The 27,598-nt window shown below is 34.9% G+C and overlaps 1 protein-coding gene across 4 annotated transcripts in view; it reads right to left on the bottom strand.

Moving 5' to 3' along the window:
• LOC132198707 (RYamide receptor-like) overlaps nt 1-27,598 on the bottom strand; it is a 52,239-nt gene that overhangs the window by 2,314 nt on the left and 22,327 nt on the right. For 2 of the 4 annotated variants that reach the window (XM_059622886.1, XM_059622884.1), the window contains 5 exons: nt 19,216-19,899; nt 16,805-16,977; nt 13,316-13,553; nt 5,976-6,044; nt 568-3,464 (listed from right to left, as the gene is read on the bottom strand). In XM_059622886.1, the coding sequence (XP_059478869.1) occupies nt 3,099-3,464; nt 5,976-6,044; nt 13,316-13,553; nt 16,805-16,977; nt 19,216-19,566 (1,197 nt within the window). In that variant the 5' untranslated portion in view covers nt 19,567-19,899 and the 3' untranslated portion in view covers nt 568-3,098. Of the gene's footprint in view, nt 1-567; nt 3,465-5,975; nt 6,045-13,315; nt 13,554-16,804; nt 16,978-19,215; nt 19,900-27,598 lie in introns of those variants that run through there. The other 2 variants (XM_059622885.1, XM_059622883.1) reach the window with 2 other exon arrangements.

Raw genomic sequence — 27,598 nt, 5'->3', positions numbered from 1 at the left:
ATAATTATTTTGTTACAAACAAATAAAATTAGATCTTTAAATAGTTGTTACTGTGCTTGTGTTTTTTCCCTAACTAGTGTATAGTAGTGTCTTGTTTGTGTTGTAAAGTGTAAAGCAATTTCAGGGCATAATTTTAAGAGGTTTTTACGTGGTTTTACTGAAACTTGGCTTTGAGCCCTGGAATTGGACGAATTCGCGATTCAGGCCAGTTATGTTGCTCTGATTACCCTAATTTTCCGGGTTTTAAATAAGTTTATGATTTTTTGTGACAAAAAAACATTAATTTTTTAGTTGAAAATTTATTTCTTAATTAAAAGTCAAAATTTGGTTTCGTATTCCATTCTTCAAAGCCAAGTTTTTCTCGCATAGTTTCAATAAAACCACGTAAGAATCACTTAAAAAAAGTGATATTGATTAGATAAAATTCCTGCTTATAAAATCCAATTCATTTTTCCTTTTTCAGCGTTTTTAGTATACACGGCCTTGCAAGAGCTTTTTAAACGATATGTTAGCACGTTTAGCCACGTCACACGCGACCTAAAATTTAACCGAAAAATAGGGCATAATTTTATTATTCCGCAGAAGTCGCCGCCGTAAAAACGAGACACACATAAAGACGTCGCACACGTGGAGGCGAAAGGGTCCATATTATGAGGGCCCCTGAGCCACGAGGGACGATAAAACGAAACACCCTTCGATCCCTAGTCTGTGAGGAAAGTTCATAAGCTGAAAAAAGCACGTTGAATTCTGCTTTTCGGGGGAGATAAAGCAGGGTGTGTTTAACGCGGCGTAATGGTAGGTTTGGCGCAGAAAAGTAAGTGAGAATTGATGCTGCGCTTTCAGGGTGTGGTGCGGAAAGCAAAAGACAAAAGTTACACGCGCGCCAAAGTGTTCTTTATTTTATTTCACAGCTGCTGGAGATGAAACAGGCCAAACTTACATGCACACACTCATGTTCTTTTTGTTTTCTCTGCCAAGAGAAAACGCAACATTTAACGTTCAGCGAGAGAATTATGGCACCTTGTCTGCTGCAGACGAGATGCTTGATAAATATTTTACACAAGAATAAGTCGTGTTTTTGGCAACGTCAATAATTTGGAAGTTTCGCTACAAATAAACTCGGGAGAGAAGACGATTGATAATAATTTCGTCTCACGACTGCCAAGATTTAAATAAGAATGAAAGACTAGATAAATCAAGACTAGATTTCTGTTTTGATAAAAAAGATACCAGATTTTGATAGTAATTTACATAATTTGATCTTGATGAAACGAATGATGCATGACAGAGAGTTTGAATTGTTTTTCCATTTTGATTATCAATATTCGACATTTTCATTTTTGACACTGAGTTAAATTTATTCCAGCTCAAACACTGAATAATTTATTCCTTGAAGAACAATTATAGAGATTCACAGACATAATTTAATAACAATAAGTTCCGACAAGTATTGAGAAGTATCGACCAGTAGCTGCAGCCCTATTGAGGAAAATACACTAAATGAAGAAAATTCCAGAGAACTGAATGAAAATTTGCTTTTCACCAACATACAAATTACTTTGTGTATTTTCCTCTGGGCTGCAGTTCAAGCTGAAACTAGTCAAGCTGGAAAATAAACTTTCTCCACAAAGAAAATGTGTCATTTTCAACGATTTTCCCTTAGAGTTCCAATTTCTCAAGAAAAAATCCTGTCCAATTGCTTTGTAATAAATAACTAGACCCAAAAATTCTTTGAAACTCGAAATATATGCATGGTGGAACATCAAGAGAGAGAGACCGACTTCCAATTACACCTCTACTGTCGCACACAGAGGCATGTCGCGTTTTCCAATTTTGACGATCAAACATCAAACTGCCGTAGGAGCACATGATATAAAATCATTCTCGAATTCCGCATCATCAAAGCAGCACGGCGATGAGAGTTTCAAAGTGACAATAATGCACAGTCAGAGCGGCAAACACAAACTTCCGCAATGTTCACATCAAAGAACAGAGGAAAAGCAGGGGTTTCACGGAGCATAATTATTGGAATTCCACGTGTTAAAGAAGTTTACACATAACGATTGGCTTCTTATACAATTTGCAAAAGCTGATTTTGAGTTGATTGTATAAATTTATCTGATGGATTATGCCGAAGTATTAAAAATGTGAATTAAATTATTGATTTTTACAAAAATATAGCAATTAATTACATGCCCTTGAGCGTCACTTTCCTAAATATTATGAAGCTTTCTCCATAAGCATAAAACGCCTTCCCACAATTTGAATTGATTTGTTAAAAAAAAAATACAATCTTGCAAACATTTGAACATTTTGATCAGCGTTGGACAGTCACGCGTTATTATTTAGATAATTTTTCTCATATTTAAATCTTAAATTTTTTAAATTGTTCTTGCTATTATTTTAATAATCATGTTTTTCACTTGAATTTTAAGGAGGAGAGCAAATTCCATTTGATTTTTTTGAAGACTCTTAAAAACAGTTGGTCTTATTTAGAAAAAATGCAATGTAGAACTTTCGTTAAACTGCGCGTTAACACATTTGATTGTGTGAGAGGTTCATCTTTTCTTATTCTTTGGTCCTTTTTCGTGGAAAATTAACGAATTTATATTTTCAATTGTTCCTTGGGAAGTTTCAAAGTTTGATTTTACGTAACATCACTTTCCTTAAAACTCGTCATAATTGTCAAGCATTAAATTGTTCTCTCAGTTTTACAAAACTTTATCTGCTCAAATCACACATCATTCAAGTGTCAATAATTTCCATTAAAATTTGCATAATACAATATTAGCGACTTCTCCTTTTTTCTGTCACTCCCTGTTAAAATTTAAAACATTCGCGCAGAGAGTTTTTCGTATACAGAGGAAAGTTAGGAGAGCGAGCTGCATTTTACAATTTTTTTTATGCCGAAATTCAAAACTTTCCAAGTGAGAGATCAAAAGTGGATAAATAGCAGCTGCACAAAAAATAATTTAAAACTACTAACTCAAGTTTTTACAAGTCACAGACCGTACTGATGAATTCTCCGATCTGATTGTCAGAGAATTAAATAATGTTAAAACTAATTAAAAAAAGGTTTAATTTACCGCACTGTTCGTTCACAGAATGTCTTCGTCGTCCAGGATGATCGGACGGAACTTGTTGTTGACGGGCAGGTTGGGCCGCAGCGTGACCATCTGGGTGGAGGAGAGGTTCTGCGAGTTGCGCGGGGCGCGCACGCTCACGTAGGACGTGCACGTGTTGGCCCGGTTCAGGGTCGGTTCTGCAGGTGGCTGCGGCGTGCACCTGCGCAGCAGCGGCACGCGACGCAGCGTGTGCGCAAACGCAGCGCGGAAACGCGCGTTCATCCAGCAGTAGACGAGCGGGTTGTAGCACGCGTGCGACATGGCCAGCCAGTGGCACGCGAACCACATGTACGGCAGACCGGGCCAGTAACGCAGCTCCGGCTCCATGTCCAGGAGGATCTGCGGACAAAAATGGAGAACGTCGAAAACATTAATTAGCGTCAAATTTGATTTTGGGCTAAGCAATTGTTTTGTGAACAAATGTTAATTCCAATAATTTTTCATGTAAAATTGTAAATTTGTAAAAAAAAAATGATTTTTGTACTATAATTTTTGTCAAAATGTTTTCACAGCTCATGAATTATGGCTGCAGCCCGCAGCCGAAACATGTATTGTTTTTTCTTAAACAATAAAAACTCCCCAAAAACTCATCGAGGAAAAGCCGAATTTAAATTCAAATCACCATTAATTAGCGTTTTATTAATGTACTTTATTTATGCAAATATGTTGGATACGTTTATATATATTGACAAAATATGTAATTTTATCTTTTCTGGGGCTTTTGTCTTTTTTCAGTTCAATTTACATAATATTTAGAAGAAATACAAAAACAATAAATTAATTTTTTGAGAATTTAAAACCCAAAGAAACCACTCGAAACGGGAAATAATTAAATTAGTACTGCGACTAATCACCTTGACGTGGAATTACGTTCCGAGACAACGAGATATTTTAGACAAAGCCGGTGTAAAAAAGTTAGAAAAATTCCTGTTGTGATAATAAACAATTTTGATTGAGGGCGAAAATTTCCCAAAATTAATATTCTTTAAAACCACCCCAATCTGTCTGTATTCCACGTCAAGGCGATTAGTCGCAGTACTAATAAATTAATTGTGTTCCAAGTGTAGCAAGATGTGAGTTCCCTTTTCTGAAAGACGGGTCTGACTTGGTGTTTTGCTCATAATATCAAATTTATGTTCAATTTGGAGGAAAATAAATGTTCTTTGCAAGCCCAAGACTGCGCTCAAATTTTTGGTCTCCGTTCCCATCATGTGAGTTTGGAAAGTTTAATTAGGCAATTTTAAGTTCATTATAGATAATTATTTCCAATTTTTTCTTTTAAAATTTTTTTGCATTTTATTGAATTTTATTTTTAGTTCATTTTTATACTAAATTAGTTTTATTTTTAATTTAATTATTTCATGCCTTTGACCTTTTGAGCAAAAAATTTCATTTTCAGCCAGGAAACTCAATTTGAAGATAAAAACTTAATTTAACAAAAGGGCTCTCCTTGAAACATTTTATTAAAAAAAGCTATTTAGAGAGATAAAGCGCTTTTTTCAAGCTCATTTTCGGAATTAAAGTGGCCGTTTAATTAATTATGGATGCGCGTTGCAAGGCTGTAAAAAGTTCATCAGTCTGAACGAGAACAATTTTCCCTGTAGAGAAAAATTGCCTTTGCCTTCGAATGCGTAACATTTTACAAGTCCCTCTTTTTACGCACTGCTTCCTTTAATGTTTGTTCTCTGGAAAGGGGTGCGTGTGTCTCTAAAAAGAGCGCGTTCTCCACTTTCCTACCCTCTGTGCGCGCGTAGGTTTTCTTTCCTTTGTGTGCGAAGAGTGTGTGATCTAATTTGGTTAGCTGGAGACGACATATTTTTTTAAGTGGAAAAAGTATGCTTGATAATTGTAAAAAATCAAAGATTTTATTAAAAAGATCATATTTTTTTACGCATCATTTAATTTCAAACCCGAGAGGTAAAATTATGTATTCAAGTGGAAATTGAGAAACTCATTACATTCCTTGGTATTTGCAATTGATTAATTCCTAATAGATTTGCGTGCTTGAGCTGAATATTTAAAATTATTTATTCGTTCAATTGCCTTTCTTACTCTAATCAATTGGAGTTTGCAAAGCGTGCCTATGAAATATTTTCGAAACGCCGCATTTGCATCGCAAGAGGAGCACGAAGTTGTGAAATGTGAGCAGGTAGAGTTTATGGAGCACAGCAGATAACTTCACTGAAGCAGTTCTTGTGTGGAGGGTGGTATATCACATTGCCCTTTTGAAGTCGGCGGCGTTCAATTAATCACGGCTGCATTCACATGCAAGTCATGCTTTTAGTGCAAACGACGCGAATGATCAATTTGCGCATTGCAAATTTATTTGCTCTAAAATGTACGCTTCAATGATTGCGGGGTTGTGACTTTGTCAGTCGTTGGGACGTAAATAATGTTTAAATAATTAGCGGCAACGGAAATTTCCATTTAAAACATGCAATTTGGTCATTAACAAGACACTATGTAATTATGAAAAATTAAGTCTGCTGGTAAATAAATTACTCTTGGTGCGTAATTAGCGCAGAGAGCTTAATTTTGCTTGTCTAGACAACGCACGTAGACTAATTAGATTTTGATTTCCCGAAAATATTTATTGGACGAGGAAATTAATTTAGTTTTCTGGAGAGCAAACACAAGCGAATTTTTAATATCCGGCCTTAAAAGTTCACCTATAGAAAAAATTGCAAATATTTGCCCGGCGAGGAAATCTTTAAGGTGAAACGCCTCCTCTCGTTGGTATGCAACCGGCCTTTGAATCCCGGCGGTGCTCAATTTGCGTAAACTCGAGGGCAAAGGGTTGGGTGAATAATACATGCGGCGCGTCGTCTCGCAACAACTATTTAAACTCACCAGCAGAATGTTGAACGGTGCCCAGCACACGGTGAACACGAGCACCACCACCACCATCATTTTCACCATCTGCAATCAGAATTTAACGATCACATCAGTTCACATGAACAACTTTTGCATGAGAAAATCTAATTTAAAATTTCCGTATGCATTTTGAATGTATTTAAAAAAAAAAAAAGCAATTTTCTTCCGTTCCAGCAGCCATTGAGCGCGTCCTAATCATTGGAAATCGCCCTCTCGAGCTCCGAAGCCCCTTTTATTATGCTAAGCCTCTCTTCCTTTGCTGACAAGTCATGCAAATTTAATGCAATTTGTTGAGCCTTGCAAAGGTCAGTCCTTATTGTGTGTATAAAATTGAACAAGCGTGGGCGCAGAACTTATTTTGCGCAAAAACGCCCGACGACGTGAACAAAGTATCGACTCACTTCATGGTACTCGCGACAAAAATGAACTGAGTTTTCTCCTGGGTATACATTTATGTTTCTCATTTGTCACACAAATCGAGTTTCTGACTTGATTATATTCGTTCTCGGGAATAAAAGAGAGCAAATATGTCATTTTTATTTATTTGCCTGGCTTTATTTGTGTTTGCTCATTATATGAAGCTTAAATATAAAATATTCCTCCAACTTATTTAAAGAAATTTGAAATTGTGATCTTTGTGAATAGATTTCACTACTTTTCGTTCACAAATGGTTTTTTCACAGAAATAAAATCGTGTCTGCTGTGAGTCAATTTTATGTTCTGATAATTAGTTATCGTCTCTTCTCAGCAATGAAGATTTTATAATGTTAATAAATTATTTGAAGAATTTACATATTAACAGCCTCATCATGAATTAAAGAAACGTTCATAACCCGGATGGATTTGCGTTCTGTGCAGTTCAAAATTGAATGTGCTTGTACAGTTAATACTGTTTAAGTTTGAGAAAATTTAATAATATTTAAAACAAAATATATAGAAAAAACAATAAAAAATAAATATGAAAACTACAAATCGTAGAATTAAATGAAATTAAATATAAAATTTAAATGCATATATCGTTATATATATTAAAAAACAAATAAATCGAGTGAAAATATAAAACTATATATTTTTCTCAACAACATGATATTTATTATTAAAAAAATTATTATAAACTAGGTTATAATATTCATAATATTGATCACGTTTGCATGCATTAAACAACTTAGAGTTGCATGGATAGGAATATTATTATTTTTCTACAAACTCCAACTGAGGCGAACGATATTGGTGGCGAATCAAATTGAAACTGGGAAATTTAATTCCTTTTACCAGGAGAACTATGGGAGGAGCAAAAATCACACAAAATCCACGTTCCCAATCAAGCTGGGATTAAATCGGCTTTGGAAAGCTGGTCGTGTCCAACTTGTGTGGAAAATGGAATATCAGATCTGTAAAATAATATATTTAATATTATTTTCATAGGTTGTCTCCGTGAGGCTTATTTTCATAATTTTTATTTTCCATTTGCAATTTGTTGAGCCAAAATTTAAAAAAAAAATTTAATCTAATGGTCACGTGTTGATTTTTTAGCAATTTTCTAATTAAATCAATGTAGAGACCCTAAAATTACAAATACAGAAGTGAATCTTTCAATAAAACAACAAAGCCAAAAGTGCTCTTTATACCACATGCAAAAACTATTTGGTATGCATACGTTTGATAAATTTCGCTGGCAAAACAAGCTATCAAACAACATAGTCCGAATTTCTCTTTGGCAGCGTAAACAAGCTATGACGGGGGATCCGAGGTATGTAAGCAAAGCGTGCCTGCGAAATAAGCCTTTCTGTACATCGCACAGCACGGTATGTGCACGTTTAATGTTGCTTTTAGATCGAAAAGTAGCCCTTGCTGAGAGAGGAGGCAGATCAAACACTTAAGCAATTTTAATGTAAACGTATCCAAACGTTTTTCTTCCGTCAATATATAAATCCTAATATACATTTTTCTTATCTTTCAAGAATTTATTGCAAATAAACTCTTGGAAGGCCACAAATTCTGATGGAATCAAATTTATACCACCTGTGAGAAAGTCCATTAAGATCAAATCTGAGCCTGAATTAAGAGATATTTTAAGGGATAGGAACCCTGCCCGCTATTATAGCGGCCGAAATTGCTCTGCTATCACTCGCATAAATAATTGACCCAATTCTATTATCTCTAGCGCAGCCACCACGTCACATTACATTAAGGCACTCAGGGTGTATTATAACGTGGGTAACCGATGTGAACAGTGCATTATGTCAGTAATAATGCAGCTGATAATAATTGCAATTGATGGCTCCTGCGTGCAGGTAATTGGATCTTTCTGGTTCACGTTTGACATGTGTGAAGCTTGTTTTCCAGACTAGTTGCTTACGGAAATAAAATTATAATGGCTCTATTGAATAAAAATTGGGAAATTTTCCGAATATTTTACTAAATATTAGTTTAAATTATTTACCGTACAGTATTTTCTTTTATTCTAGATTTGCTCCAGTTAAAACTGAGCAGAATCTGTAGTTTAAAAATGTAATTACATACAATTAAATTTAAATTATTTCTTCCTAATATAATAGAACATAAAATAGTTGGAAGGTTGCGTTGTAATAAAATATTATTATTCAAACTTGGATTTTCCTCTTCAATTTAAATTAATTTAATTTTATAAATTATTTAATTAATTACTTTAATTAATACACTTAAAAAGCATTAGGAATTGTTAAAAAGTAACAATGTTGTCTCAATCCCTTTGAACTTATTACAAATAGTACAAATCTACGCAGAAAAAATTATAAAATTCGCAAAATAAAAAATTCCGAGGATCACTGAGACGGATTGATTCTTTTATAGTTCGGAAATTCAAGCAATTCATTGCAATTTTTTTTTATTGAATAAAAATTAGTAAAAATCGGTCTCAATTAAAAGAATATTTGCAAGCGTGTTTTCATTAAGTTAATCCGGACGTTACAAAGTTAATCAGAACGCATTCATGCCTTTTGATAAAGTACATTATTGCAGCATCAAGCATTCTGATGAAAATGCAACACATAACCTCATTAAAGTGGCGTAATCACTGCCGAGCACGCACAATAATCAACGTGAATTGCACCAAATTAAGCTGACAAACACTTCAGCGCAAATTATTTGATCTCGTACGTGACCTCGACGTCGCAATTAGCAGAGTGCCAGGCCATTCGATGAGAACGCGCCTCTCGGGCCAACGAGCACCACGGCTAATTCGCTGGATGCAAATGCGTTTTCCCCAACCTTGCGGTGGCAAATATTTGCCAGAGCTGCTTTTGACCCAAATGCGAGGGACGGGCAGAAAGGGCAACTTTGCTCTTGACTTGACATTTCAAACTTGAGCATAAACAAAATAATTTAATGAGAAAAGCTTTCAGTGTTTCTTAAGCACAAAGCGAAATTGATTAATATATTTTCACACACAAAATTGTAAATAAAATGTATCTTAAACTTTCTGAATTAATTTAATTAAGAGTTTTGTGAGTTGAAAAGACTTTATTTTGCAAAGATCTCTACTGCTTTGTTTTGTTAATTTTTAATGAACTGTTTTTACTTTCAAGAAACGTTCAATTGAATGAAAGCCGAGCTTTGCAATTCTGAAAAACAATTAAGGACCTTTTAATTATAATTATTTATTCAAAAACCTGTCGTGCCTTGTTTTCTTAATGATAAGTTGTAGATTTTCTGTTCAACTCAAGCTGGCTTTTTGTTTAAAGCTCGTCAGTGAACTTAACATACATAGAAGTAGAAATTGCAAAGAGATGTTATATAATCATTTAAAGAGAATTAAAATTTGTTTTGCTGCTCTAATAAAGCAAATCCAAAAGAAAAAAATCAAATTAAATTCTTCTTTGAGTATTGCGAGTTTTTTACTCTCTCATTTGAATATTAAATCATCGCCATCAGTTAACGTAACAAGTCGTCAGCCCTGATATTAATGCAGAAACAGGCAGCAGGAGTTCTCGCGGGCGCGGGACAAGCAAATGATTCCGAGAACACGGGGTGGTCTGCCTCGACGGTGTAATATTCGCAGCCGCCGAGGCGCCGAACGTAATCCTCTTTATGCATGATACGGCGACGAAACACAACGGCAGGGGGCAGGTGTGGCAGGGTGATTGATGACACCCCTAAGAGCTGAGCCAACAGACAATATCTCGAGTTTGCCTTTGCAACGTTCGCCAGCGCAATTTACTTGATAAAAAGAATGCATCGGAAAAATTAAAACACGTCTCAGCCAATTAGCTCCCTGCGGATTTGCAGAACGAATTAAATTTGACGTTCCCTCGCGACAGAGAAATAGGAGCTCGTTGGTTGCAACACGATACATTTTCTAAATTACTCGGCGGCAAAGTCCTTGTTAGGATTTGAATTGATTGAAACCACGTGACCACTTTTAAAATCAATACTCATCAACGTGTTTTTTCTTCTTTTACTGTGTAAAAAACTCAATATAAAAATAATAAGCGTATAGTAATATTTATAATTTATGCAACGTTTTTCTCTTTTATCTTTTTAAAGTGTTGCGCTAATATTTGTTTTTCAACAAAACTCGGTTGTCACAAACAGTTGGCACGGCGAGTTTGCCCAAATGTTGACAGTGCCCAACATTCTCATCAACCGGCGTAACTCTCCAAGTCTGGGCGTTTTTAATTTGTTGCGCAAACACACTGATTGCTGAGTTCCCGTGGCGAGTTTTTTTTTTTTTTTTAATTCAGCTGCTTTTGTCAGTGAAGAACTCGACGTGGTTTCATTTTCGCTGTAAAAAGTGGAGTGAAATGTGTAATAAGAAAGACTCCCTCGGGATTCAGAATTTCGCCCTGCGCTTATCTTTTATTTGAGGCAAGAAGTCTGTCGTGCACCCTCGTCGTGTCGCATAAAAGCGGACCAACGCCTACAAAGTGCGAGATCCACGACCCGCTCTTCATTTGTGCCGTGCAGGTTGCTTAACTCAGGATTTACTAGTGCTACGAAATGATTTTTTTAGTGTTGTCGATATGATAAAAAAGCTGTATGGAAATTTTTTATAGTGATTGTTATAGTCTATTGTTTTCATTATAAAAGACAGCAAAATTGCAATTAGAGACTACAAATTAACTCTTTATTAAAAACTTAATTTTTATTTTCCCCGTTCATGGATGTTGTAATTCCGAAATTTTGTAAATTTTCTTATCTTTATCTTTAAAGGTCTTAAGAATGGGGGAATTTCAGCTATAAAAACGATATTTTGTCATTGAAAAGCACCAAAAAAAAGGGCACATGAAAGAACTGAGCATTATTCTATAAATTTGCGATTTTTGAAAGAATTTGATATTCTAATGCTCGATTTTTCTAAACATATTTGCGACAATATTGGCCATTTGAATAAATTTTTGGGTTCAAAATGCCTAAATTTATGTAAAAAGGTCATCAAAACAGCTTTTTCAATATAAAAATTCAAACATAATAGGTCTTTTTTAAAACAGTTTTCATTTCAGAATTGATAAGAATATTGACATTTTTGCATAGAATTATGCAATTTGGTAAATGCAATTTCAATTTTGACTTTAAAGATCGATTCAACAAGTTAATGCTTTCGTATGATAATTAGTGCAACCAAATTATTAGAGTGGAAAGTTTTTATTTTGTTACAACTTACAAGTTTGCGGCAACAATAGTGTGTTCTTACGCGAAGTTTAGAATTATTACCTCAACTTGTCTGGTGTGTTGGAATTTCAAAAGAAAGAATTGCCCATAAATTTTTGTACTGAGTGCTTTCGCCGGCACACACAAAATCTGGAGAACATAAAACGTTTCGCAGCAGTAAAGTGAGAAAAGAAATTGCGAAGGGAAAAAGGGCGTTTTATCATCTATTTCCATGTCACTTCCTTCTGGCGGGGCTTTCGACGCGCTTTTAAAATATATACAACTAACACACTTCTTGCGCGCCAGTCGAGAGACGTTCCATTTTTCACTTGGAATAATGGAAGTCGCGGATTACCGACCCACATTTTCATGAATTACCGCGCCAAGAGCAAAAAGTAACAAAGAAAAAGATGATGATTTGCGCACATCGCTTTTTTTAAATAAATATATTCATAACAACTTTCGGCCCAAAGCATTAGCATTCGAAGACACACCTTTTTCGCATTACTCGCCTCCGGATGGTGTGCGCGTGCATGATTTTGAATACGTTAGATGCCAAAAAAGTCGAGGAAATTTTCCATTACGAGCGATGTGAAGGTTGAATGCAAAAAGAAAAGTGTGGCGCGGCAGGCATCGTTCATCTTGGATACGATGATGAAGAGCGGCGGGCGAAAAAACAATTTTCTGATTTGCGTCAGCGCGCGTCAAACGCGATTCATTTCGATCGGCGCTTCTGCTTTCAATTTTTTTTTCTGACGGTGCCAAGATCCGGTATTGAATTTTTTGCTCAAAATAATCCGGCACGTGCGTCCTTTATTACGAAAAAGTGTTGACAAAAATTCGATAATAAAAACGAAACTGTTCTATATACAATTTTTTGCTTTTCAAAAAAGGAATAAACATCAGATGGAAATTTAATCATTAATTAAATGTTTCCTTTTGTACCTTTTTTTGTTAATTCTGAATTTATTGCGTGCTCAATGAGCTATGCTTTGGTAAAAACGAAAATCACCCTGCCAAAAACAGGGTGTTCGCTTTGATACTGAACGCTATTCGCTCAAAGGCTAATTAAGGGTTGCGCTAGCTTGAAATCGCCTTAGTAAGAGTTTCTTTTGCAACTCCTGAGAGGAATGACAGCATAATTTATTAAGAAAGAGAAGCATTCTGACATCAAAGGGATCTTAATTGGCTCAAAAGAAGTCGAAAAAATGTTAGCCAGTTGATGGAAAGATTGTCAGTTTCATTTTAACTTCTGAATATTTTGAAAATTGCATGTGTAATATTTTCTTGTTATTGTAATAATTAAATTTTTTACTTTACATGCAATTTTTAAAAGTTTTGCAGAACAATTTGGGTTATTTACTTATAAGGATTTAAATTTTATATAGTGATTTTTTTCAGCTTTCAATTTCACGCCAAACGCAGATTTATTTTAAACTATTTTTACCTTTTCAAAACATCAACTGCAACTATAATAATTATAGGGCTAATGAATGATAAACAAAAGCTGCAGTTTCTTAGCAGCAATTTGGCAGGGCAAAAGCGAGTCTGACAAAGAAGGCCAAGAGCGTGGTTTCGAGATGTGCGGCGCAATATCGACCCTGGCGCGGAACAAAAGGGCCAACTCGACGCAACAAGGGTCGGTCGGTCGGTTAAGAAGAGGAGTGAAAACAAGCGTGTGGAAATACCTTTCTTTTGTTCTTGGCAATCCTCATGTCGCGCATGTTGTGCGCCTCGCCGGGCGGCCTCGTGCCCCACACCTCGGCGGCGATCCGCGAGTAGGTGAAAAGCAGCACCCCCAGTGGCAACGCGTACTGCAGCATCAACAGGGCCAGCGTGTACAGCTTCTGAGCGTCCATCGAGTCCCACTGCTCGGTGCACAGAAACCAGTCGCACATTTTGTACCGCTCGTTCGGCTGAACCACCCTGGAATGAAAATATAAAAATATTATTTTAAAACCCGGTTGCGTTTGTGAATTAATACGATTTCACTATTATAAATAAGTCACAACAAGTATGTATGTTATCCGCATGTTTGTTGTTGCGAGTGCAATATATTTTACAGTTCAACTCCTCTCACGACCAGGAAGCCACAGATGTGTCAGTAAAAGGATATAGATGCATTTTATTGTAGGCGTGAAACCACAACAAAATTAATCGAGTTTTGCGATGAGAAATTTTTATGCTGGCAGAGCAGAAATAAACACAGCATCTCATGAAACTATCAATTTTCGTTTGATCTCTTTGTTTTCAAAGTAGCTTCTGAGAGCGAAATTGATTTTAACTTTTTTGAAGGCATCATTTTCTTCTCAAAAAATGTATAAAATTTATCTGATGAGAATTTCTGCCAATAAAATACCTCGGGTAATTACGAAGAGAATCGATTTCCTTTGCTGAAAACCAAAGGCAGGCCAATTTAGGAGGTGCATTTTTTACATTCACCTTTATTGCAAATTTTAACTTATAATCAATTTGCAAACTACTTGATAAAATTCTGGCAACGAGACTTTTGGCGAAACTCGGGGATTTTATTCCGAAAGAACAATACGGTTTTATGCCGGGCAAAAGCACTATTGATGCCATTAAAAATTTTCAATTAAAAATTTCAGAAATAATGGGAGGGAAAAACTACAAAAAATATGCACTTTTTATTGACTTAAAATCAGCTTTTGATCTGGCTAATAGAAAATTGTTTATGCAAAAGATAATTAACAAAAACACCCTATCAAAAAATGAACTTTTGTTGCTATCAGAATTTTTGGAGGTAGACCATATTCAGATAGATGATGGAATTTCACTTTCAGAGTTTTTTACTCAATCAAATGGCTTCAAACAAGGTATGAATTCTAGCCCAATTTGTTTCAATATTTACATCCATGACATTATTAAAATATTCGAGGGCATGGACGGAGTGGACTTTCTGCTCTTTGCAGATGATATGGTTTTTATTAGCGATTGTTGTAAAAAACTGGAAGAAATTTTGAGAAAGTTTTTAATTTACTGCACAGAAAACAACTTAAAAATAAACCTGTCCAAGACAAAAGCTTTAAAATTCACAAATAAAGGTAAAGGGCCGAAAGGAAAATTAGATAAAATAGCTTGCGAGGGGAAAGAAATCGAATTTGTAACTAGTTTCCCATACCTTGGTGTAACTTTTCAGAAAAGTTGCACGTCCTTCTCCAAACATGTCACCGAAAGATGCAAAAAGGCCCTCGCAGCCATGCACTTCAGTGGGAACTTACGGGACCTATCTCTCGACTGCGCTAAATCTCTCTTTTTTCTTAAATTCGCGCCCATGGCCACGTATGGGGTGGAAGCAATGCCGCACTTAAAATTATGTGACTTGGTTACGTATGAAAATTTAATGACTAGATATTTTAAAAAAGTTTTAGGAGTAAGTAAATTTTCTAGAAGCTCTTATCTGTATCTTTTGATTGGCGACGAAGAGCCTTTTGTAACTAAAATTAAGAACACCTTTAATTTAGTTGACAATAAAGCTTATGAAGAATTCTTGGAACATATTCGGCATAGAAAAGAACGTGACTTTAATGTAGAAATATTTCAAACACCGGCAATGTTAAATGATAACTGGAAGCAGCCCTTGGTTAAAAATAGACATGTTCAAACACGGTTTGCAATGCACGGCTTTCATCACTTTGCTTGTACGGATAAAACTTTTCATACCGCCGGAGAAAAATGTAAATGTAAACTTTGTGACGAGACAAAGATTTCTCAGTACCACCTCCTTAAATGTACAAAAAGAATCAAATCCCTAACTGAATATGCTAAAATGGATAAAGATAAAACCTAGTATAGATTATATTTAACCTTAAGTCGACACTTTAATTCTTAACTATTAAAATGTCTTGCTGAAGTTGTACACAATTGTGTTAAATAAATGGAAATAAATAATCAATTTTATTTTTAAATTAATGTGTATGAATGGAGAATAAATTTAATGACCAGATAAATAAATTATAGATGTAATTAAAAGAAAATAATAAAATGAATGAAGATAATGTAAGCATATTATTATCGAGCATTTATATTTTTGAGCAAAATCTGTTGTTTTGTAAGTTAGTAATTTTTTTTTTAAAGAAATGAAATTAATAAATGATATTTAATTATTTAATGTAAAAATTTAAATTACTATTAAATGTGATTTATTTTATAATATTTTTTAACTTTATTTTTTAAAATGAAATTATTTAATTAACATGTTTTTTTAAGTAAATTTCATGAAACAAAATGTATAATGTATCTATCAGTATTTATTTATTTATTTATTCTCCATTCAGACGACAATAATATATGGTTTAGGACAATAACCTGATTTCGCCGCATTAATTCAGGCTTATATGCAGAATCGCTTAATTAATTTAATTTATGCATTTGAGAGTGATATGTTGTTTCAAACACACTGCTGCTGTATTTCATCATCATATAGCCAAAACATTTCATATCAACCCCATTGTCCTCTATTGAAATTTTGGTACACCGCTCGCTCAACTCTAGTCACAAAAAGGTTCACGCTGTGTGCATGGTGACCAAAAAAAAATTAGATTGAAAATAATGTGTGATATCAGGCTCTAAATATAAGAAGTTTGGTAAAACGCTCTCGGAAGGCTCGTTTTCATCTGGCAAAAAAATAAAAAATAATTATAAGGCTTCCTAAAATAATTATAAATGAACGTCCAGTGCGGAGCAAATAAAAAATGTATCCAACGACGAGTGAGTTATTCGATAAGGCTCTGGTCCCGCCGGATTTTGTTTGCGCGTGAGAGGGCGAGAAGCAAACAGGATGGAATATGGTTTTGTTACAATTCTCTTGTATATGTTCATGCGATTCGCAATATCAAAAGCTCATTTGGCGCTGGCACAATGTGCGTTGTTTGTGCGTCACACTCTAACTTAATAATAGTCGAAAGCAATAATTGCTAGGGATTTGCACCACAAAAGCAAAATCCCACATCAAATAATTTGCTAGCATCAAAAGCAAAATTAGATATTTAACAATGATAAACAAAAAAATAAAAATAGCATCAAAGGCAAAATTCCATATTTTTTTGTTTGAAAAAAAAAAACATCAAGAGCCAAATTAGATATCTTTTCATTACAAAAAATAAACAAGAATTCAAGGAATTTCAATTAATTTGTAGAAAAAAGGTAAAACTCACTCTGAAACGATGAGAATTGGAGTTGCAGAGGCAAGAGCGCCGACCCAAACTGCGAAAACCACCCAGCGAGCGTGTCTGCGCGCCAAACGCGGACGCAGCGGACGCATTATGGCTGCGTAACGCTCGACGCTGATCGCAAGAAGCGTGTACGCACTGACTAGCACCGATACAGCCTGCAACAAAAGTAAGAGGAATAATAATTATTAACAATAATTAATGATATAATAAGAAAATAATAACTTTATTAAATTTCAAATCTTTCATTTCGATTCAACAATTTAAAAAAAAGATGAAATAAAAAAAATGATACATTTCCAGCTGAATCTTTCAATATAATTGTAAAAATGATAAGCAGGTATGAAAATAAATTTTGTGGCAAGCAGTTCTGAAATAATGTTGTTATTATAATTTTAAGTTAAATCTTTGAAATGTATCTTTGTTGTGAATTTTAGAATAGCCAATTGCTAATCAATTCATTTCCAAATGTATTTACAAACTGTTCGATCAATTATCCAAAACTTCATTTATATAGAAATTTATTAAACACAAAATGTGTACAACTTTTCAACGTACAATTAGTTATTTATAATTCATTCTCGCAGCTTCAGACAAGCTTAAATTATTTTTACAGCATTCACTAAAATGATACAAGTTAATTTTACTCCCACATTTTTCACATTCGCAATCACTATTTACATTTGAATGGTAATTTTTATTCTTACAAAATAGAAAGTGAAATCCGTGTACTGCATATCTGGTAAATAAATGTCTGTTTTCAAAACACGGTTTCTTCCAGCTCGGATTAGTCATTGCAGGAGTGTCATAAAATAAACTTCATTTATTTGAGGTATTTTTAGTAAAAATGGAATATTCAAGATTCGAAATTGAATAAACCTACGGCAGGAAAAGCTGAGATTCTATGAAAATTGAAACTTTTGGAAATGCTTAGAGCTTTTCCCTCTACTTTGGTATTAAAAAGACTTTATTCTGATGAAGAAACGAAAATCTCAGCGGGCTTGCTTTGCTCCCTTTGAAATCCCCAGACAATGAGCCCCCCCGATATTCCAAAGTAAGACGCGCAGCTTCATCCGTCTGTTTCTTTGTCGGATTTGCTTCCTGTTTGACAACAACCGTTCCTAGAAGGTTGAGACGGAGATCGCGGATGAAATCCCAGAGGCGCGCGTGAATCGTAAATTTGATTTCGCTGCAAGAGAGACGCAGACTGACAAACGATGGCTGCGGCGCTGCGAGTGTGAAATCATAAATAATAATCAGCACGAAGCGGTGCAAAGAAACTCCAATAATGCGGGAGTGCTGAAGCGGTGATTTTTATCAAGGGACAAAACGCGCATTTGCGTACATCTGCCCCCCGTCGAGTGTCTCTCTCTGTGCGATTGCGATTCACGGAATGACGCACAGCAATGTCAGTGACAAAGGGATTCAAATATATGGGCAAAGGGGCGAATGGTGACTTTTTTTCTTACGAGCTCCGTGCGAAATAAAGAAGAGCAAAAAGGAGATGAAAACGGTTTCCTTACCAGGAATGGTTTCAATGAGAGAAAAAAAATTGAGCTAAAAAATATATTGAATGGCGAAAGAAACAATATTTTAAAGAATAAAAAAAAATGGAAAAATTCTTTTTAAAAGTTGTCAATAAATAAACAATTTATAATATTTTATAAAATAGAGCTCATATTTTTAATTGAATTTACTGAATAAAAATATATAATTTGTAATAAATTTTTAAATTTGATAATTTTATTAAATTGCAAGGAAATTTACAGAATTTTCTTCGCGCTGTTATTAATTTTTATAAATTTATTCTTTTTTATTTATAATTTAGTGTCTCAGTTCCACGTTTTGGTATAATATGAAAAACATAAATGATCTAAGGTCTCGTCAGCTTTTTCACTATTTTGATATGATTAATTAATGATTGCAACAAAACTTGATTCATTTTGTCAGGAAAAAACGATTTTGAATTACCAGATTTTATGAATATTTTATATTGATGTCCTATCAAATTAAACATTTACCCTAAAACGCTAAATTAATTGAAATTGGATAAAAAGTAGATAAAATATTCTACGTGATCAATTAAATTGTTGGTTCGCAATCGATTTTGATGACTTATTTTTGATAGACTAACATTGGTTTGTAGATGTAAATTCAAAGGAGACATCATAAAAAATGGAATTAATTAGGAGAAAACTTAAATAATAGAAATCAACACGGTTTCTTACAGAAATTTTCTAATTTAATTTTCACCTCAAAATTGAAGCAACCAAAATTGATACAAATTTCATTTAATCACGTTTCACCCCAAATTAACTAATATTCTATTAAAAAATTTGCTTATTTCACACATATTTTGAATGAGGTTAATTGAAAAAGATCAAAATTCGACTCACCTGACAATAACTGACGAGTTTGCAAAGCGGGGCGCCAAACGGCCAGTATTGGAGCACCAGGGTCGGGACGAAAGAAAAGGGGACGCAGGCGACAGCGAGCAGGAGGTCGCTGAACGCCAGGTTGACCAGCAGCAGGTTGGTCACGGTTCGCATGCGTGGCGAGGCGCGCACCGAAATCACCACCAGGCCGTTGCCGATGAGGGCGGCCGCGAAAATGAGCACGTAGGCGGTGAAAATAATCGCCTGGAACCACGACGTGCCCAAAATCAGGCCCTCGAGGATGGACCCTTCCGAACAGTCCCTTTCGTCCATTTCGTAATCCTGGGTGGAGTTGTTGAAGAAACCGCTCATCGTGCACAATCGAGTCGATCAATTATCCGGAGACCACTTTTCACATTTTTCTTTTTTGGTCGGGCGAACTTGATTTAAGCGGCGGCTCGGAATAATCGCGTTATGATTGCACCGCATACTTGAGACTTTCCTACTCAAACTTTTCAAGAAGATCGGAACTGGTTAAAAATTTATATTATAAATCTGCGTGAGTTATGAAAAAAGTTTGCACTTGTCATTGTCAGTCAAATAACGAGCGAAAGAAGCACCGCGGGTTGCATAAACACAAGGCAATCTCCTCTCCGCGATTAGCTCCAGCGGTCGTCGGCTTCCTCTTCCAGCGCCGGCATTTTCCTGCGAACATGCGTTCTCAATTAAAACTCGCGAAATGAAAGAGCTATTGCTGCTCTCATAGCAACATTTGCAATCTAAATGCAAATCGTGGAAACGCTTTTGCAAGCCAATGAAACCGAAATGGGAACAGAGATGGAGGTTGTGCTTGGGAGACGTGTTTTGCTTTACGGTAATGATCGGTGAACGGAATCCTGATTTCATGTGATGGGAGGGAAATTGTGAATCGTCCAACATGCATCTTTTGAGAGCAAAGTGCGACAATGTGAATATTAAGTTACAGTGACGTGAAATGTTCATTCGATATTTTCATACACCAGGCCTTTTTCAGACTGAGACTTTTAAGTTATACTTCATATTAAAACTAAATATTGAGTTATTCTTTTCATCATCATAGGAAAAATACAACTAAAATTGAAAGTTGAATTTAATTAAAATTATAAATATAAAAATAATGTTTTTGTAAATAAAAAATTGGCATATTTGATTAATTTTGCATTTTACTCCAAAAGTTTCCGAATGGCCAAAACGTTTACGTTTCATTGGGAAATTTAATTTTCTTTAAAGATGTAGTTCTATTCAGTGTTTTTGAATGAAAATTCAACTTAGAAGGTTTACAAATCTGTCTAGAAATTCAGAAATTGTTTCCTAAATTGAAAAATTTATAACCATAGCAGATTTTTTATGCAGAATTCTTTTTAATATTATTTTTATGCACCCGTAAGCACACGCAAAAGTTTTAGTTCTTGCAAATTAAAACTAACTTTAGTTTTGCACTTCAATGCGGGCTGCAGTGCCTCAACCCACATGCGATTTGACCCAGAATATTTGCATCGTGCTTGTACGTCTTAAGTGCAGTTTTCAAACTAGTTGCTTCTTTGTATAATTCTAGGACGTTGCTGCACAATAAAAAGCATTTGTGCAAAGCAGCAGATGCGAGGTATTCTCCTTACTTGACTCTTAAAAAGTTTACTTATTTGCTCTTTATATGAAAAGCAAAATTTATTCTTTAAAGTGCAATTAAAGTGCGCCCTTGCCTCCGTTTGTTATTAAATTATTTCATTGAATTGTCAGCGTTACATTATAATAATTTCATTATTATTGGCAACAAAGGAAATGTCCCGAGTAGAATCTTGAGATTTCAAGATTTTCCTTAATATATTTCTTTTCCTTAATATGTTTCTCTTCAATAATAGTCTGGCGAGGAAATGAAAAAAACGTTTCTCCATGACGGTGCAAATTTATTACACTCGACTTCCCTCGGCGCAAACTCATTTTAAAAGCGCCTTACTCATTTCTTGCAGGCATGAGCACGCGATAATTGAAGAAAGTATGCACAATGCTTTTACGTGCTGCACCCTCTCTCCATTCGCTCTGCTTTGAAGTCGACGAGCGAAATCACGAAAATTGCACGTATATATAATTTTTACATTGCGCAGACACACGTCTTTTCCAGCTTTTTATTTCTTTCTCTCTCATTTCGCCACTTTCCTTCGGCAGGGAGCGCGGCAAAGATAAAAGCGCCTAGTGGTTTCCTTTACCAAAAGTTCTTTCTAGCCGAATTCTTGAATTCTTGATGGATGCTTTTAACCTCACGTGCGTCATCCGTCGGCGGTTTTGAATTGAGCCGAATAGAGCAAAAAAACTTTTTCAGGTCAATTATATACGAGCCGAAGTGAGAATTTCTTTCCCGGGTTTACATTAAATTTTCAAGCCTGGTCTATTTCAATTATTAATGCTCATCTAGAGTTCAGGGTAGACGGGGCCGAATTCCAATTTATTCTTACGGCTCACCAGGGAGAGAAGTGGCATGTGCTATTTTCATCAAAAGTTGCACTAAGGACTCGCTTTAATAGGGTTTTGCGACTCGGAGGATTTGGAAACCTATTATTATCACATGACACAGTGCAAGGGATGAGGAAAATTGTTCAATTTGCAAGTATAAATCTCGAAGAGATATTTCAATAAAAATTTGATTAATAAAAAATATATACAAGAATTACAGCAGTTTTTTTTTACATTATTTGATTAATTACTTTTAAGATTACAGAACATAGTTTTTAAATTTATTTTCAAATTATGGCTCATTTGATGCGAAAAGCCGTAAAAATTTGCATTTACTTAGAAATAAAATTTGGTAATATAATATATTATTGAATTTATGCAGATCAGAAGTCGAGTACCATTTAATCTCCATTGGGATAATTTGTAATAACAATCATTTGAAGTTCTGTTTGAATTATTATTTTCTTAATATTAAAATAGATACTTAAAAATTTATTTATTTAAAGAATTAATTTAAAATAGAAAGCAATAAGCAAAAAAAATAACTATAAATAATAAAAAAATACCATTAATTTATTATAAAATAATCAGAAGAAATTTAAAGAAAATAATCAAATTTACTAGAATTTAGATAATAAACAAGTGGTTTTATTACAATAATCAGTTTTTTTTCTTTTAGATAAATTTCACTCATTGTCAGTTCCGGAAAATCTTTCATGGAAATGAATAGCAGTGCTTATTAAATTCATGAATGAGTTTATAATCCACGGTGAGCCTGCGGGAAAACGTCAGATCAGACGCATAAAGGCACCTCATTATTTCGCATGGGAAACATCATAGATTATACATATATAATCGTAAGCCGTGAAAATACGTCTCGTCAGCAGTCGCGAAAGTCAATTTTGTTGCTCTCGCGTTGAGGGAGTCGCAAATGGTGAACTTGATGGGAGCGAAGCTCGCGCTTTGTAAATCGGCGTCACGTCAGGGGAAATAATTAACTGCCGCTGCCAGTGAGGGTGCGAAAACCACCCACTCGAGGAACATTCAGGCCGAGAAAATTAACTCACGCTCCACACGCTGAAGAATCGGCATGGAAATTAATTGCGTTTGTGTCCCAGGGAACGGAAAAACGGCCAAATGCGACGCGTTTTCCACGAAACTGAACAAACAAGGCGCCGAGGCAGCCCAAATTTCCGTGACGATGAACACATTTTCCGGATGCTTGAGGCCGACCGACATCTTCCAACTCTGGCTTGAATGTTCACAGCGAAATGACTGATTTCCTTTAATTGGCCAAATTTGCTCTTGATCATGCTTCCGCGGTTTTGTTCAAATAGAAGTGCATGAGATTTACCAAGTCAATATTTTTATATAGCAAAAATTCAAAAATTGTTACTAATTAAATCTGCTAAGCAATTATTTTACTCACTTAAGACCTCATTTCATTTATGTAAATTATTATAATTAGTAATAAAATACATTTTGGTATTTGCATTAAAAAACATTTACATTATATTTAACTTTTTATGGAACAATTTTTATGTACTTTTTTTTTCAAATTATAATAAATGAAATTTTGGACGTAAAATATTTTTTGCCAAATTCACTCACAGCTAAAAGCATCACGCAAAAATGACGAAAAATGCGTTCCAGCAGACGTAATAAACATTTTTTCCGGCTCGCTGCAAACTTTTAAAAGTCGCAAAATTAACTCGCATACCATAAATTCCCAAACTCATACAGCACAAAGAGATTTGTTTTTCTCCAATCTCTACAGAAATTTACATTTTTTAAGAGGTATATGTTTATTGTTCATATGCGAAGTCCCTTTATAGTTTAATTACTTTTGTATAAATAATATTTATTTTAGATTTTAGAGTGATTTTTGGATTTATAGCTTTTTCATTAAAAGCATCAGTCATATTAAATAATAAACAAATATTTCCATTTTATACAGTTAAAAAAAACATCCAAAATTGAGCAGCTATTTCTATGGAACCAACATAACAATTTGAGAAGCTTCGCTTTCCTCGTTTGGGCAGATGAATTGCAGGAGCTTTTATACATTTTGACACTTTTTTGCAGGAAAACGCGCATCGGAATTTATGACTGGCTGTTTTTAGAAAAACTTCCCTGCACATTCATCTCGCTCTTTGTCAGTTTTATATATTAATATTTGGTGGCGGCAAACGGAGGAGGATCGATGCAAGCAGCCCCTAAAATTGCGTCCTTTCTCGGAGATCGGCGCGGCGCATTTCAAACTACATGTTTTGCATTTAAACTGCCTGTCTGTTGAAAGGAAGTCATCAGCCGTCGCGTGTATGTGTGTGCACAGCCATTACGGCGCACGCCATTATTATTCAACGACACACGCGCCTTTTGTAGGACAAGAGCGACTAATTTATGTATCAATCACTCGGCGAGTTACAAATTTCATCCTCTCTCGCCGCTTTTAATATCATAAATCGCACACTTTGTTGCATTCATGTCGCAGGAAACTGGGGATGCAGCTTTGCATTTAAAAGCGGTTACGACCGCAAGTATTATTATTATTTTTTTTTTTAATAAAAATTTCTTTTATGCTCCAGTCTGGTGTTTTTTTAACAGTGATGAATAATTTTTAGCAAAAAATCTCCTCCTTTCTATGACATGACGTGTGAAGAATAATAATAATGACACTCTGATTGACACTTTCTTAATTAGATCTTTTTTATATGGAAGGTTCGTATTACATACAATCCAACTGACAGTTTTGATGAAAATATATTTCAGCCAATCAACATGCTAATGAACGATATCATATAACGTGATTGCATTAACCGAACATTTCTCAAAAATTAAATATTATAATTATGAATAATGAAAAATCGGGTTGCAAGATAGGAAATAAAGGTCAACAGACCCCAAATGGTGACCTGCGGTCTGCTTTTGCTCAACCTAAGGCAATTTTTTTATTATTCTCTAAATTTTAGTAATTAATTTTTTAAATTCCTCCCACTTAGTTTAAGTTTGTTATTGGAGTCCTTTTCTATTATTTCTTTTATTAAATCTATCTCAAGTGAAAGCTTACAATTTAATATTGAGCCAATTAACATTATTATTGCGAAAAAAAAAACATTTATATACAGTTTTATTTATCTGCTTTCCTAATTTTGCGATTGATGATATATTTTTTTATGAATACCCAAATTTTAATAATTTTTTATTGATCTTATTTCCACTTAATTTTTTAATATAACTTTGAATATATGTTTTTGAATTTATTTGCAACTTCAATTTTACATAAATCTTGTTATAAAGTACTTCATAAATTATTCATTCTTGAACTTCCTCAATGATAATACCTCTAGCAATGTAGAACACCCTCAAGATATAAAAAGCTGCAGAGTAAAATCAATAATATGCACGCTCATCCGGTTTAAAATAAGCGCATTTCACTAGAACGTGTGCTCGGGGCCGCGCTTTAAGCAATAATATTTTCTTAGTAAATTGGACGTGGGACGGACAGCACAGCGGGAAAATTCATTCAGCCTAATGCAAGCGATAAACCAACGATTTTTCTCCGCGGTGCGTCAGGCGCGGGGCTATTAATAATTCGGCGTTAAATTAATAATCCTAATGTACACGCGGCGCGGCATTATTTCATTGTTGTGCATGCGCTCATCGCCACTTTCGACCTGCTAACCAGGTGTGTTCGTGTTTGTTTTGGCACACAAGAGTCAAGGTCCACACTTTTTTTTCCTACAAAACGGCGTCACTTTGTTGCGTTTCCCTCCCACGTTATGACTTTCAAAGTTTCAAATTTTTATGCACCCGTCAAATAAAAATTTGACGTTTATTCGGCCAAAATTTTCAAAGGAAAAAGAAAGTGGATATTTCCACAAATTGCTTTTGCAAATGAAAAATAAAATATATAAATTTCAAGTGAATTTCTCTCCAGCAAAGTATTTGAAAAGAAGCAAAAAAGTGCTAATTGGGCCTGGTTGCGCACAAGTTGGATTCGGTCATGCTGAAAAAGGTTCTTGCAGTCGTAAAGAAGTAAAATTTTTTGCAAGTATTTAGCGTTATTCACAAGTGTTTCCGCATGAGGTAGACGTGCTGAATTTGCCAATTTTTTTTCTCCATGGAGCCGAGAGCATAATAATAATCAACACCTGCAGCATCTCGCGAGTGAACAAAAAATATTCTATTATAATTCAGCACCTTTACAAAGAGAAACCAGACTTTGCTTTTTTTGCTCGGGGAGTTTTGCAGACTTTTCCTCGTTCTTTGTGCGTGGATAATGGAGACTCTATGCGCCTCTTTATTCTAAAAATGGATTAATGGTAAAGTTAGGCTCGAATGTAATCTCTTGAGCCGTCGCAGCAAAATTATCGCTGATAATATTGTCCTTTTCAAAGCGCTTAAGTTCTATGATATTTACTATTAAAGAAAAATGTCATAATTCACAATTAAATCCAGGGATTATTTCTGGTCCCGTGCAGCAGCTATTTCCATGAAATTATTTATTCATTCAATAGAAAATTAATCAATAATCGGTTTTATTTGTCACACCGTTGTATTTGTATTGAAAAGACACATAATTTCTATGAAAACAATCAACTCGTCGCAAAACCCAAAGACTTAGAACTCAGACTGTGGATTACAAGCGTTTAAGCTCCTTTAATAGCAAAATTGCCTCATATATATTGCAAGAAGGTTATTAAACATTAATTTTATCATTTTCATTGAATATCTGGAATCTTCTACGTTCAACATCAAATGGAGAACAAAGAGCCATTATTGACAGTCAAGTGAGAATGAAGATTTTGATTGACTTCAAAATAGGATTTGGGAAGTCTTACTTGGAAATGCGTCATACACAAGTGCGTTGGCGTCTTTTGATTGTGCAGCGCCATAAATTTCAACGCTTCTCAAAGCTGTTCTCATCAAATAAGACTTTGCATCAGTAGTGCCTTGATTAAGGTTTTGACTAAGCGTAATTACTATAAATACACTAAGGAATTATCCAAATTTTATGATACTATTTAATAAGATTAAATAGCGCTGAACTATTGCTATGCCCAGAATAAATTAAATTTGTCTCTAATTTATAATTAATAAAATGACTTAAGAGAACTTCAAATGTAAACATGAATTTAATTAATCGTATTATACATCATGAAAATTTGATACCAAGCGAAATTTGCGCTGGTTAAAGATCAATCTACGAGAGCACGGTAAATATAACCGCCTGCATAAGCACACGCTCGACTTTAATAACACGAAATTTTACTCGCAGCTTCGAAACATGTAATTAATGGCATTCAGAAAAATATCTCGACCGCAAAACTCGGGCTGCTGCTTTTTTCGTGCGGCCTGGACGCGCAAAAATAAACAAAAAGGCCGCCAATCAAAACGGGGATGCTCGAAAAGCAGCCAAAATAAACACACAGCGAATTTTCATGAATAGCCAACGAGTCTTTTTATTTCCATCGTCGCCTCTCGTTTTTTGAATAATTCATAATGAATCTCCATTATTTGTCTATTTTTGCATCAAAAGCTTGTGCTTGCGTCGAATGGGGCACTTAATCTCAAATACGGGGCCACCCACGCCACTAATACGCTTGATGCGTTCCCTGAGTTAATATTCACCCAGCAGCGGAGCCGAGATGTCAAAATGTGTTAACAGCTCATCCTCGCCCGAACAAGATTATTTTCGCTCTCCTGCATGTCAGTAGCTCTTCTTGAATAAGATCATTTTGCATCTTTTTGAAAAAGAGGGCTAAGTAAAAATTTTTATAACATTATCAACTTTGAAGCGGCTTGCTTTGATAAAATTGTGATTTTCAAACGAAAATTTTTGCCCCACCAGCAGGGTGCCAGAATTTTATATATCGATTGGTGACACTTCAAAGAATTTTCTGTTTAACGATGA

This window comes from Neocloeon triangulifer, unplaced genomic scaffold (assembly GCF_031216515.1).
Source record: "Neocloeon triangulifer isolate White Clay Creek 2 clone unplaced genomic scaffold, ASM3121651v1 ptg000013l, whole genome shotgun sequence".
Classification (NCBI taxonomy): domain Eukaryota; kingdom Metazoa; phylum Arthropoda; class Insecta; order Ephemeroptera; family Baetidae; genus Neocloeon; species Neocloeon triangulifer.
This window is presented reverse-complemented; position numbering and strand designations above follow the sequence as displayed.